We start from the raw sequence: 12,986 nt of genomic DNA on the forward strand, positions 1-12,986 counted from the left end.
TTCCTTTCTTAAAGATTGCTGGGCTGCCGAGCAAGAGTATATATATAAGGTGAAAGAAGAGTGGTTTCAAATTGGATGTTCCTTAGGCTCGTTGGTTACAACTTTTGCCACGTGGAATTTCTGAAAGTGAAAACAAGTTCTTTTAAATATTTTATCTTTATTTAGTTTGAGTAATTCTAAATAAGCCTATTCCTTGTATGTGTCTCAAAGTACAGAAAGTGGGAAATTTGTGAGAAGCTTAGAGTCAGAACCTAGGTGTGCAAAAATCTTCCTTCTGTATTTCACTGATTCCGAAACTCATTCTCTAGGTGCTTGACATCTCTGAAATCTGCATGCAGTTGATGGGCACTCTTCAACTACTGATGCCTTAGATTTGCTCTCCTCCAGATTTTTTTTTTCCTTGCATGTATGGTTTTGGCCCTAGTGATTCCCAATGTCATTTCAGTGGCGTTCCATACATATTTGGTACTCTGTGAGTTGTTTAATTGCATTTTAATATAACTTTGTAAAGATTATGCTGTAATTTGGCACTGAAACACAGATGGGAATAACAAGGCATAAGTTTTTGATAGTAATGAGGTTATATTTATTCTTGGAGAAATGACTGTAATTCCATATTTTCTTGGAAAGAAACAACCAAGTGCATTGTACTTGTGCTATTCAAAGTCAGGTCCAGGGACCAGCAGCTTGTTAGAAATGGAGATTTGTAGTTTACAACCCACACCTACTAAATAAGAATCTGCATTTTAATGAGATTCCCATTAAAGTTTGAGAAACATTGCTTTATATAAAACTTCATATAGGAAGATACCCATATGTAGAAGGAGCTGTGTTAAATTTTGTTCCGAGATACAAAAGAATTGCCAATCGTGTGTCACACGATGCATTTAAAGGCAGGAGACATTTCCAAATCCCTCTGAATGAAAAATGCATTTACCTTAATTTTTCTAGGTTTAATGTTACCATTTTCTTCCCATGAGCCACTCAGTGCTAGAATGATTTTTATGCCTCAGTGCTGTTTGGTTTTGTCTACTAATTTAATATCATGTGCAAATTACATTAGCATCCCATTAAATTCTCTCAGTCAGAACTAGCAAATGAAAAAAATGTTAAGAATAGATCTAATACAGATATTTGGAGTACCCTAGTATGTAATTTCCTCTGCCTGAATGGATATATTCCAACATGCTTTCTTTTTGTGTGCATTTTTAATTAAAACACTCTAAATGGATACTTTGAGCACTTTGCTTGACTCTTTTCATGGCACTTCTTTGGTTAATTTTTTTTTACCCCAGATACACATGTGGTATCATTAATCCTTAATTGGTTATGGTTGTTAATGGTTTGGGGTCTAGTTATTTACTTAATGTTTTATAAATTGCCAAGATAACCATTTGTCTTTTAAGGAAATAAATGTACAAGCCACCTATATTAGATGTGCTTTGGAAAAGCTCCATCCAAATCTGTGTTAGAGCTCTTAATGTGCAGACCACAGAATTCACTCTTACAGGTGCCAGGGGGTTTATTCAGTGGTGACACTATCTCACTGATCTTGGGAACCAGTGTCGGAACTGGGGAGGGCCCCATGGGGGCATTTTCCTCTTCCTGCACATTCAGGAAACTGTTACTACAGGTGTGGATTCTGCTCCCTGAGAATATCTCTGCCCCGTACCCTGTCAGTTCCCCTTCTAAAGTCATACACGGGCATACCTTATTGGCAGAACATAAATCACATCTCAGTCCCTAGTTCTGAGGAAATAGGCCTGACGTAGCTTGGAATTGGTGTTGACTGAGCTGTTGCACATATCCACCACAGAGTCAAACAATAGCATATATTACTATGTTATCACTAAAATTCTCAGTAAAAGAATTGTATGATGACTTATGTGGTAGAGGAAGATTTTAAGTACCCCTGTGGTTATCATATTTATCATGTATCTAATGTACTCAAGACCAGGAACCTTGACGGGATAAACTGTAACAATTTGAGCATGTTAGAGTGAATTGTAAATTCTAGAATATTTTTGGGAATGAATTTCTGGGAATGCCAGGACTAAATAATTTCTAAAATTCCTTTTGACTCTTACATGACTTTCATAAAGAACTACTTAAAAATGGTTTAAAATAGAAGTCTTCGGAAAAAATTTTAAACAGATGAGTCAGTGTTGAAGCTTTTTTAAATTAAAATTTTAATTGAGATAATTGTAGGCTCACATACAGTTGTAAGAAAGAGATTCCATGTGCCCTCTATCCAGTTTCCCCTGATCAGTAGTTTCTTGCAGATCTGTACTACACAGTATCACAACCAAGGTATTAACATTGATAGAACTCACGGATCTTACTGAGAGCCCCCAATTTTACTTGTACCTATTTGTGTATATTGTGTTTAGTTGTCTGTAACTTTAGTTGCCACATGTAGGTTCACGTATTCACCACCACTGTGAAGGTAACAGAACAGTTCCATTACCACAGGGATCACTAGAGTAACCACACCCGTGTTACTCTGCCTCACGCTCCTTGCAGCCCCTGACAACCATGGTCATTCCAGAAATATTATATAAATGGAATCATACAGTATGTAACCTTTGGGGTTGTCTTTTGTCACTTAGCATAATTCCCTGGAGACTTATCCAAGTTGTTGATGTATTAAGAGTTGGGTTTTTTTTACAGTATTGGTTTGCTTCTGGCATGTTTCACATGTTGGGTGGATGTGTTCTATCTGTTCCCATCTGTCTGCCTCAGTTGTGTGGAGTTGGTAATGAATTGCTACCACACTTACCACAGAGCATCAGGGATACATGTTTTGTGTGTTTGTGTGCGTGCGCATTTAGATTTATTTATTAGAGAGAGAGAGAACAGGAGGGAGAGGGAGAGAGGGTCCTAAGCAGACTCCATGCCCTACACAGAGCCCGACCCCGGGCTCAGTCCCACAACCACGAGATTATGACCTGAGCTGAAACCAGGACTTGGACATTTAACCAGCTGAACCACCCGGGCACCTCAGGAATAGGTTTTGATGCTATTTGAGGGGCAGTTATCCAGACCGTAAAGAAAAAGAAGATGCTCTTTATTTTCCTATCAAGATGAGCCCTGGCTGTTTATCTGAATTGAGGATCTTAAAATCTTTTCACTCCAGTCAGCATCTCGGTGGTTACTGCCTCCAGGTATGAAATTGTCAACCCTGCCTCTACTTGATGTTTGAAGCATGATGGGCTTGGGCACATGAGTTCAGGAACCATTGGTCATGATTTTAGTTGTGGAAAAAAAGATGAGGTAGGAGATTCTAGTTGGTGGAAAGAAGTTGGTCTCTTACCTGGATTATCAGAGGCCATGAATTCACATGCTCAAATTCTGGTACTTCAGAGTACCCCAAACTTTACCAAACATGGGAGGGCAGAGCATGAAGAACACAGGTTCCTACCCTAACAATGTTGTCTGGGTTTTAAGGGGAGAAAGATACAGCTATTTGAAAAAGTTAAACTGAGAGGCCTGGGAAGGCAAGCAGCACTGCCTTTTGTTTGCTGGTGAATTTCGGCCTCTAGTAAGCCCGGTGCTTGGCCTCAAGCAGGCACTGAAAGAGAGGAAGAGAAGGAGTGAATGCGGTAGAAGGGAAGCTTTAAAGAAGTAGGTGTCCCGTTCTTTTGGTGTGAGTGAGGGCTATTACCTATAAGCTCAGAAGACTCTGATGGGTGTGTGGAGGTGTTTGCTGTGAGGGGAGGGTGAAGGAGGAGGAGGGGGGAATTCGCCCCCATCCCCCAAAATGAATAGAGCCCCAAACTCACACTATGCACTTTCCCATCTCAGGGCCCTTCTACTTACTCTGCCTGGCGGGTCACTCCCCTCCAGATCGTTCTCTTCCTTTAGGTCTCTGCCTCAGGCCTTCAGTGAACATTTTGTATAAAGTAGCCCACTCATCCTTTCTCTCTTGGTCCTCTATAGCCCCTTCCCAGCTTTATTTTCTTCCTGGCATTTGTAATGATTCCCTGGCATTGTGTGCTTGTCTCCCATCTGGAATGTCAACTTCCTGAGGGTAGGGCCTGTCTCTCTTTCATCCACTGTTGTACCCCCAGGACCTGGCACACAGTAGTAACTCAGTGTATGGGAAATGATTTCATTGGTTGGTTGTTGGCTTTTCTTTGGAACACATGTTCCTCAGAGAGAGAGAGATTTCCCTTAGTCTGTAGTCGTGCATTTTGGTAACATTTGCATGGAGGGCCTGATGTGTCCCTACTTTTTTTGTTTTGTTTTTTTTGCTGGGTGCATAAGAAGAGTAAGGTCAGCTCCCCTGCATTCAGAGACTTCATAGGTAGCGAATGCAGACATATTCAGTTCACTTTTCTGCAGTGTGATGGACGCTTTGAGGGAGGCATGCCAGCCACCTGAGGCCAGAAGCCGCAGCTCTAGAAATGTTGACACCTGAGAGGAGAGGTGGGCTTTTTGATTGAAGGTGAGAACAAGAGATTTTGGAAGTGGTGGTCATTATTCAGTTGTGAGAAGATAGGTCCCAGTTAATTTGAAAACTGCAGTCATTCTAAGGAGAGTCCCTGCTACCTCTCTGACCTCATCCACCGCTGTCTCCCTTCCTCCCTCTGCCCCAGCCTCCTTGTTGTTCCTCAGACACACCATGTCATAGTGCTGTCTCCAGATATCCACGTAATCCCTCGCTTCAGTGGGATTCTTAGGCCACCTGATCAGAGAGGCCCTACCCTACAAAACACTGTTGTATTTTTTTCAACCTTAGACATTCTTAAAAGTAGTTTTGGCTTTTTAGTATTCTAGATTTGTTCTAGATTATAGTGTTTGCACTTAAATCTGGCTGTGTAGTTAGAAATGGGGGAGAATGTGAATGATTTCTTCTGCTTTCAGATTTAGAAGCAGTTGATGGTTAAGTGGGACCCATCTAGTCACCTGGCACTTGTATTTGCTGGATGGAAGCTTTGATTTTTGAGGTGTAAATACCTTTTAAAATGTAGGCTTAAACACAAGAATTTAGAGCAGTGGTTCTCTCCCCAGAGATACCTATGTAGTTGATTTGGGGTGCTACCCCAATAATGGTTTTGTTGATTTTTAAAATTTTGTTTTATTTTGAAACAATCTTGAACTTACAGAAAAGTTGCAAGTGTGATGAAAACAGCAACAACACTTTTCCAAATCACTTAAGAATAAATTGCTGTCGGGGCGCCTGGGTGGCTCAGTCGTTAAGCGTCTGCCTTCGGCTCAGGTCATGATCCCAGGGTCCTGGGATCGAGCCCCGCATCGGGCTCCCTGCTCCGCCTGCTCCACGGGAAGCCTGCTTCTCCCTCTCCCACTCCCCCTGCTTGTGTTCCCTCTCTGGCCGTGTCTCTCTGTCAAATAAATAAGTAAAATCTTAAAAAAAAAAAAAAAGAATAAATTGCTGTCCCAGTGTTCCATCACCTGCAGCCCTTTCCCCTATACTTTAGTGTATTTCTAAAAATCAAGAACATTCTCCTATATAACCATAATACAACTGTCAAAATTAAAAAAACAAAAACCCACTGATACATTGCTACCATTTAATCTTCAGCCCCTACACAGGGTTTGACACTTAGCCCAGTAATGGCCTTTACAGCAAAAGAATCACACTTAGCATTTGGTTATTTTCTCTTGTTAATCTCGTTCTCTTACCTTGAGGTTCGGTGATCCTGAAACTTTTGAAGATTGCAGACCCATTATTTGGTAAAATGCCTCTCAATTTGAGGTTCTCTGACATTTCCTCATGATAATATTCATATTTGAGAGGAATATCATAGAAGAGATTCTGTGTTCTCAGAGCATCTAATCAAGCAACTCACAATTTCAATTTATCCCATTATGATGATGTTCATGTGTTTTACTTGATTAAGGTGGTGTCTGCCAGGCTTCTCCTCTGTGTACTTATTCTTTTGTGTGTGTATGTGTACTTATTCTTTTCTCCTTTAAAATTAATAAGTATTTTTATGGGGAGGTACCTTAAGACTATGTGAATATTCATTTCTTTCACTTCTAATTACTCTTTTACTTATTTCTATCTGTATGGAATCATGTTTTCCTATTTTATACGATGGCTTATGATTTCTTACCATTATTTTTATGTGCATACTGTCCCAGATTTAACATGTAGGAACCCCTTCAGATTGGTCTCTGCAACCATTTGACACGCCCCATCATTCATTGAACATTTCCTTGCTTCTTGGCAATAAGCATTCCACACTCATTTTGTACTTCTTTTGCCCTAGCCCCAAATTAGCTCTTTTATTTTTTTATTTTTTTTTAAAGATTTTATTTATTTATTTGACAGAGAGAGACACAGCGAGAGAGGGAACACAAGCAGGGGGAGTGGGAGAGGGAGAAGCAGGCCTCCCGCTGAGCAGGGAGCCCGATGCAGGGCTCAATCCCAGGACCCCGGGATTATGACCTGAGCCAAAGGCAGACGCTCAACCACTGAGCCACCCACGTGCGCCCCCAAATTAGCTCTTTTAAAAAAGAACTCTAGTTCTTTTTAAGAATGGTATTTAGAAGCCACAGTCTGGGTACTACGTGTGTTCGTTGCTATCTGGGTGTTGCTTGTTCCCAAGCCTTTTCAGTAATAGAGCTAGGTGAGTGAGTGAGTGTGTAAGTGTGTGTGTGTTTGCATACATGAAGGAATATACACACATGTGGGCTCACAAAAATCACAGCTGTGTTTATTGTTACGCCTGTCTCTATATGTTGATGATGCCATGAGTTGATGCCAAGAACTAATTCTGATCCAACTCCACAGGACTCTTTTGAGCTTTTTCCCTTTCCATTTTGGTAACTACCTTTTCAACAGTCAGAAACCTGATTGTCATCATCATTAATATATCTATTGATTGATCAGTCCCCCTGTATGTAACCTTCCCTTCATGGATGCCCTCTTTGCCCTCTTGGGTTCTGGCTCAGCATGGGGATATTTTAAAGCTCCCCAGTGATGCTAATGTGCAGCCAGGATAGAGCACAACTGAATGAGGAGAAAGGTGAACTTTGTACTTTTTGATTCATTATTAAGTAAATGGCAGGTTTTTAAGTCAGGTTTGTTTTGGGAAAATAAATTCTTCCTAAGGAAGTGAAATCCAAAGAGAAAACTCAATTCTACCAATATAAGCAGTAAAAGATCAGGGTGAAAGCACAGCCTGTCTCCTGGAAAGCTTTGAAAAATATTTATTTTGGAAATAAATCTGCTTGTAATGAACATGAATTTCAGTCCCTTTCCCTGAATTACCTGTTTATAGGAAAAAATACTTGAAAAGATTAGTTGTTTTTAAGAATGTGTTTCATTAAAGACTTACTTTGCTTTTTTTTTACATTGCGTTTTTAAAATAAACTTAAGCTATAGAAAGAAATTGCAACTCACTGCTCTTTAAAGCATTGAATATTTAAACAGATTTTCAGACTATGTTGCTCCTTCTCAGTAGTCCATTGCACTTTAAAATACCGGAACCGAGTTACAGTAACTGGGTCATGAGGAATCCCAGAGGAAGCAAGAGGCTCTGGGAGCCTAATACGACAGGATCTCTGGCCAGCCTGCCTTAGATGGTCAACATCCATCTTGCCAATTTTCCTAAAACCATGTTCTTAAAGTAGTGCATTACTTCAGGTGGATTTTCACCAAGAGCTTCACACTGAGACTGAGGGACACATAATCTGACTCCAAATTGAATTCCAGCGTTCAACCTAAGGGAATTACAGTAAAATCTCTTCCTTGATGGTATTTGTAAAGTTTTCATTGAAGTTACCTTTGGGGTGTGAATTGTGCACATTAGGCTTTTGTGTATTTATGCCAGAGGCACAGAAGGAGAAAGGCCAATATTTGTGAATATGGATAGAACCATAGAAAGCTTGACATGTAGGTAAAACACCTATTTTTTGTTGTTGTTTCGTTCTCGTTTTCTAGAAATAAAGCATTGCCTAGTCATGAGAGCCGGCTTCAGTGTTGATCCTCAGTTCTTTGTACAGGTTGAATCGTTACCACTCCCCAGACTTGAGTCTTCAGGAACTATCTTTGTGACTTTTGCCACGTCAGCAAACATTTACTTCATGTTTTTCTTTAATGTGTCTGACTTTTAACTTAGCATTTTTCTAGATGGTATCTGTGAAGCCATGAGTTTAGTGTGTTGATCACCGAAAATCAGAAGTATCTGTTCAATACTTTGGGGGAACTGGGCACTAGATCTCTAAATCTCCTTCTAGCTCTACAATTCAGAAAGTGTGGCATCTGGGTTTCCTGCCTTGAGCTTTGAAGCAACAGCAGTAGTTTTGCAGTGGGTTCTTCCCATGTGATACATAGAGAGTGAAAGTTGGCAGCTTTCTATATATATTATATTCGAATATATAGTAGAATATGTTACATAATATATGAGAATAAATATCACATTCTTTTTAGATGTGAGGCATTAATTACATTATCTTAATTTCTTAAGATTCAGCACATTTCTTCAACTAGAATGGTTAGTATTTTGTGTCATTTTTGCTCTCATTGAGGAGAGCAAAACCTGGTTGTCTTAATTCAGGTGTCCAGGAAGATGCAACTGTGAACTCATTCAGTAAGGAATACATGGATTTATAGGACGCGTGGTACCTGCCTTAAAAACACAAGTAGAAAACATGTAAAACATACAGTATTAATAATGTAGAAGAAAAATATGAAATATAGAACATATATGTTAACCACACTGAGATGTCATGGAAAGATACCTAAATTGTGATAAGTATCTGTGTGTCATGATTAAATTAATGTGTTCTGTATTATTTGTGAGGAATATTGCCTATCAAAATATTTTTCTTTGACATTATTAATGCTGTATGTTTTATGTGTTTTCTACTTGTGTTTTTAAGGCTAGGTACTGAGTGTTCTATAAATCCATGGATTCCAGGAATATCCCCAGAAGCCAGCCAGATGTTGTCATATATTCAAATCAGGGTTTTTCCTGAGTGTGTGTATGTTTTTTCTTTTAGGAAGATATTTTAAAGCTCACTTTAATGGGCTTCTTTGAAACCAAATGGTCATATTTTGTAAAAGGAGTAACAAACCAAAATATGGGGATAACTGAATGTGGTGAGTTTTATGCATCCTCTCAGTTTAAGTAAAATACCAGGTTCTGCTCAGTCCCAGAGATGGAATGTTTGCACACCATCTACAAGCATTTCATTTGCTACACAAATAGACTGTGAATACAGACGTTAACCTTCTGGTGTGATGTTACTTTAACAGAGAGAAGGAGCAAGAAAGGGAAGAACAGTTAATGGAAGACAAGAAAAGGAAGAAGGAGGATAAAAAGAAAAAAGAAGCCACTCAGAAGGTGGGTTGAGTCCCTTAAGTCTGTCTTGACATCCACCAAGCATCTGGAAGAAGTAACTGCCATGGGCTGGGTACCTGACAGCTCAGCAGTGCTGCTTTAAGGTCTGAAAGTGGGAGAAAGTTGGAGACCTACACTTGTCTTCATAAAGTAGATATTCAGGAATGCTGCAGCTGACTTAATGAGAACAGCAGTAAACAATATTGAGAAAGGCAAGAGAGTCCCCAACACTTAAATTCTTACTGACTTTTCTTATTTGTATCATAATTAATCTCCATTTTCTTAGGTCAGCTTATAAAATAACTTTTCAAGGCTTCTGTTAAGTTCACCCCAGTGTTCTCCTTTTGGTCCTTCTACAGCACTGTCATTTGTAAGAATCTGCTTAGAGCTTTGGGGGAGATAATAGTCCATGGCTTTGAGTCACTTGCTTAGGGAAGAAGAGATGCTAAAAGAAAAAAGACACAGGCCTCACCTCTGTCAACGGGCAAGTCTTAATTGATGTGCTTGACCTCAGCACTGACTGAGCAGAGATCAGAGGCCCCGCCCCCTCTCCTCCAGTGTGTGCTCCCCTGCCCCCTCTCTGGTCTGATCTTGTTTCCCCCACTTTGCCATTCTTCAGCATTGCCTGACTTGGGCTCTAGCTCAGCAGGGGTGTTTTGGTGCCTTTTTGGGAGGTAAAGTGATTTGCCTCCAGTTCTTGTTACCACTGCCTAGCACACTTGGGAAGTGGGCCCTCGCTGTGAGGCAGGCTTGAGGGTCCCTGCTATAGTGCCAGGTTATTGAAGCTAAGTTTAGGAAGGTAGAAACTGTTACAAGGTTCAGAGGGAACTCTAGATTTAGAACAGACTCAAGGCAGGCAATCAGACACAAGCCAGTGCAGGGTATAACGGGACACCACAAGTTTTCCCAGCATTATTGGATATAACGTATATTCCCTTAAGTCAGTTTTCTGAATTTTTGAAATAGATCATTTATGAGTGCCAGGAGAAAAAATGATACTGGAAATATTTTCTGAATTGGATTGCATATGACCCTGCCATATTAAACATACAAAATATAATTTTACCTTTTCTTCATGACTTAATTAGAAGGAATATTTGTTATTGTTTGGTTCTATAATATAATAGACTGCTGTACATGCTCATTAAGGTTTTGTCTGCTTTTAATTGTGTTTGTTCCTGTTAATAGTGGTATGCTTACCATCGCATCCTCGTGCTATCAGGGTACTTGCTTCTAATGTGTTGCTTCTCATCTGAGCCTGTTAGAATTGTCTAAAATGTCCGTAAAGAGTCTGAATAAAGATGTCAGATAACAACCCAGAGGCTTTTTTCATACTTGCCTTTGGAGACACTGTCCCATTCCACATATTGAGGTTGTGATAAGCAGGTCCACCAGCCGGAGGGTGTCAGGGCATTGCCCCTCCACATACTGACCTTCCAACTGGAGTGACGGAGAATGAACCGCAGTGAAGCCTTTCTTTCCTTTAGGGCATTCACATTTCATTAACTATATTGGTATAAAAATTGGATTTTGCAGTGTGTGGGAATGAATGGTTAATAGGCAGGACACTGGTGAACTTGAGCAAAGGCTGGTAATAAGAAGATAGTAAGTCGAGTGATTATTTTAGGCAGTCTATGGTCTGTCTTCATTCTTCACATAAGTAATAATGCTTCTCAACTGGAAAATAATCAGTATCTGGAAGTGATTGATAAAATATGCATCTGTAAACTTTCATTGTGGATCCCACTAATAGAAAAATGATTTAAAATACAAGATGGTGTGGGTTTATTCAAGAGCAGATTTGAGATTTATGCAGAGAATGTCGTTTACACAGCTGGACAATCTCCCCTGTGTATTAGCATCTGCATTAAGAACTGGTTTAGAAGTTACGGCAAAGAAGAAAATCACCATAAATGAAATTTCAAATGGTTACTTATGAACAATAAAATCCAGTCATTTTTGTTCAGAAATGTTCTAGATTGGCTGACGCAGGATCCAGGCCAACACATGGTCTTGGATATTGTTGTATCATACCGAACTGTTGTGTAATTCCAGAATTAAGTTCTGATTTAGCAGTTTTAAGGAAGAGCACAAAGCTTACCATGTGATTGTCTTAGTGGCTTCCAACCTTATTGTAGAGACAGTGCCTCAACGAGGAGGCATAAAATGTGCTATGATGCAAAGAATTGTAGAGAATGTGCCAGAGGTTCTATTATGTGGTCATTCATTCAGTCAGTCAGCACCATTTACGGTGCTTCCACATCCTTCTCGCTGCTTACCCTATTGCTTTAAAATCATCTCTTTGTGTATGTCTTCCCATTAGACTGTAAATTTCTCAAGGTTTTACTCATATTTGTATTTCTGGGAAGTTAGGGCAGTGTCTGGTACATAAGAGTCACTCAGAAACTGTTAAATAGATCAATGGTTAAGAATGAGTGCTGGCAATGTAATTTTCTTGAGGAATGGACTTTTATTTAAAGCTAAATCAAGTTATTTCCACACAGACATTAAACTTGAGCTTTTCTCATGAGCAGTTTGCTCTTTCTAGAGCCATCACTGAGTAAACTGTGTTAGATTTCCATTCATGAGAAAGGTGTCAAGGAAGGATTCCATTCACATTCATTAAGCTGATGCTGCTAAAGGAGCATTGTTCAGTGTTGGCAGAATACATGCTTTGATCATCCAGCTTTTCACCGTCTGGAGGACAGCTCTTTTAACAGAACCCACATTGTAACGACACATTTGACATTATTTGAGTTTGTTGCTTACAGCTGGAGAAGGCATTGATTGACTTCCTATATAACTGATCTTCAAAATGGCATTGTAAGAAATATTTATAATGTTATAAAATTTAAATTGCCTTAAGGAATTGGTGTGTGGATACAAATCAGTTCATTCTTGGTTAAATGGAGTTTTACAAAAATCGCACGGTAGACTTGAGCTCTGTAACAGTACAGGGAAACACATTCATTTTGAAGCGCTGTCTACTACAAATTCAATAGAGTAGAATTAGCTTGCCTTTTAATGCAAGAATGTAAGGAACACTCCAGGAGGTCATACAACTAGGGCATTTAATTCAGATTGTGTCGGGCATTAGTGTGCTGGAATCCACCGCAAAGCGGGTTGGTTACCTATGGGACATACACTCCAAAGACGACGAGCATGTTTTCATGAGCACCCGTAGCGGTAGCTTGGTATGATTATCAGCCACAAATAACCAAACATCTTCTTTTCTATTACAAAGTCAGAGAACCATTAAAAATGCTTTAGGGGCGCCTGGGTGGCTCAGTCAGTTAAGCGTCTGCCTTCGGTTCAGGTCATGATCCCAGGGTCCTGGAATCTAGCCCCGCATCGGCGGGAAGCCTGCTTCTTCCTCTCCCACTCCCCCTGTTTGTGTTCCTTCTCTCCCTGTGTCTCTCTCTGTCAAATAAATAATTAAATCTTTAAAAAAAAATGCTTTAAAAGATTAACATTTGGGAAAAGGGAGTCAAAAATCATGCATGATCTCAATAATAATGAAAATAATATAAGCCTATTAGAATTCTGTAATTCTAGAATTTCCTTTTGGATGTTTTTCTTATGCATGGCCTTTTGTGGTTTTTTAATATTATAGGGCATGTATAATTAGGTGCCCTCCTTTATTTTCCTCTCTTAACAGCAGAAGCAGTTTTC

General features: G+C 39.7%; 1 protein-coding gene across 6 annotated transcripts in view; it reads left to right on the top strand.

Moving 5' to 3' along the window:
• The window catches only part of TNRC6B (trinucleotide repeat containing adaptor 6B), a 241,071-nt gene that overhangs the window by 165,838 nt on the left and 62,247 nt on the right, over nucleotides 1–12,986 (top strand). For all 6 annotated transcript variants that reach the window (XM_028115711.2, XM_028115713.2, XM_028115709.2 and 3 more), the window contains one exon: nucleotides 9,230–9,317. In XM_028115711.2, coding sequence (XP_027971512.2) covers nucleotides 9,230–9,317 — 88 coding nt within the window. The remainder of the gene's footprint in view (nucleotides 1–9,229; nucleotides 9,318–12,986) is intronic.

Source organism: Eumetopias jubatus, unplaced genomic scaffold (assembly GCF_037043125.1).
Source record: "Eumetopias jubatus isolate StellerSeaLion01/CBP00866 unplaced genomic scaffold, mEumJub1_p1.0 scaffold_8, whole genome shotgun sequence".
NCBI classification, from domain to species: Eukaryota; Metazoa; Chordata; class Mammalia; order Carnivora; family Otariidae; genus Eumetopias; species Eumetopias jubatus.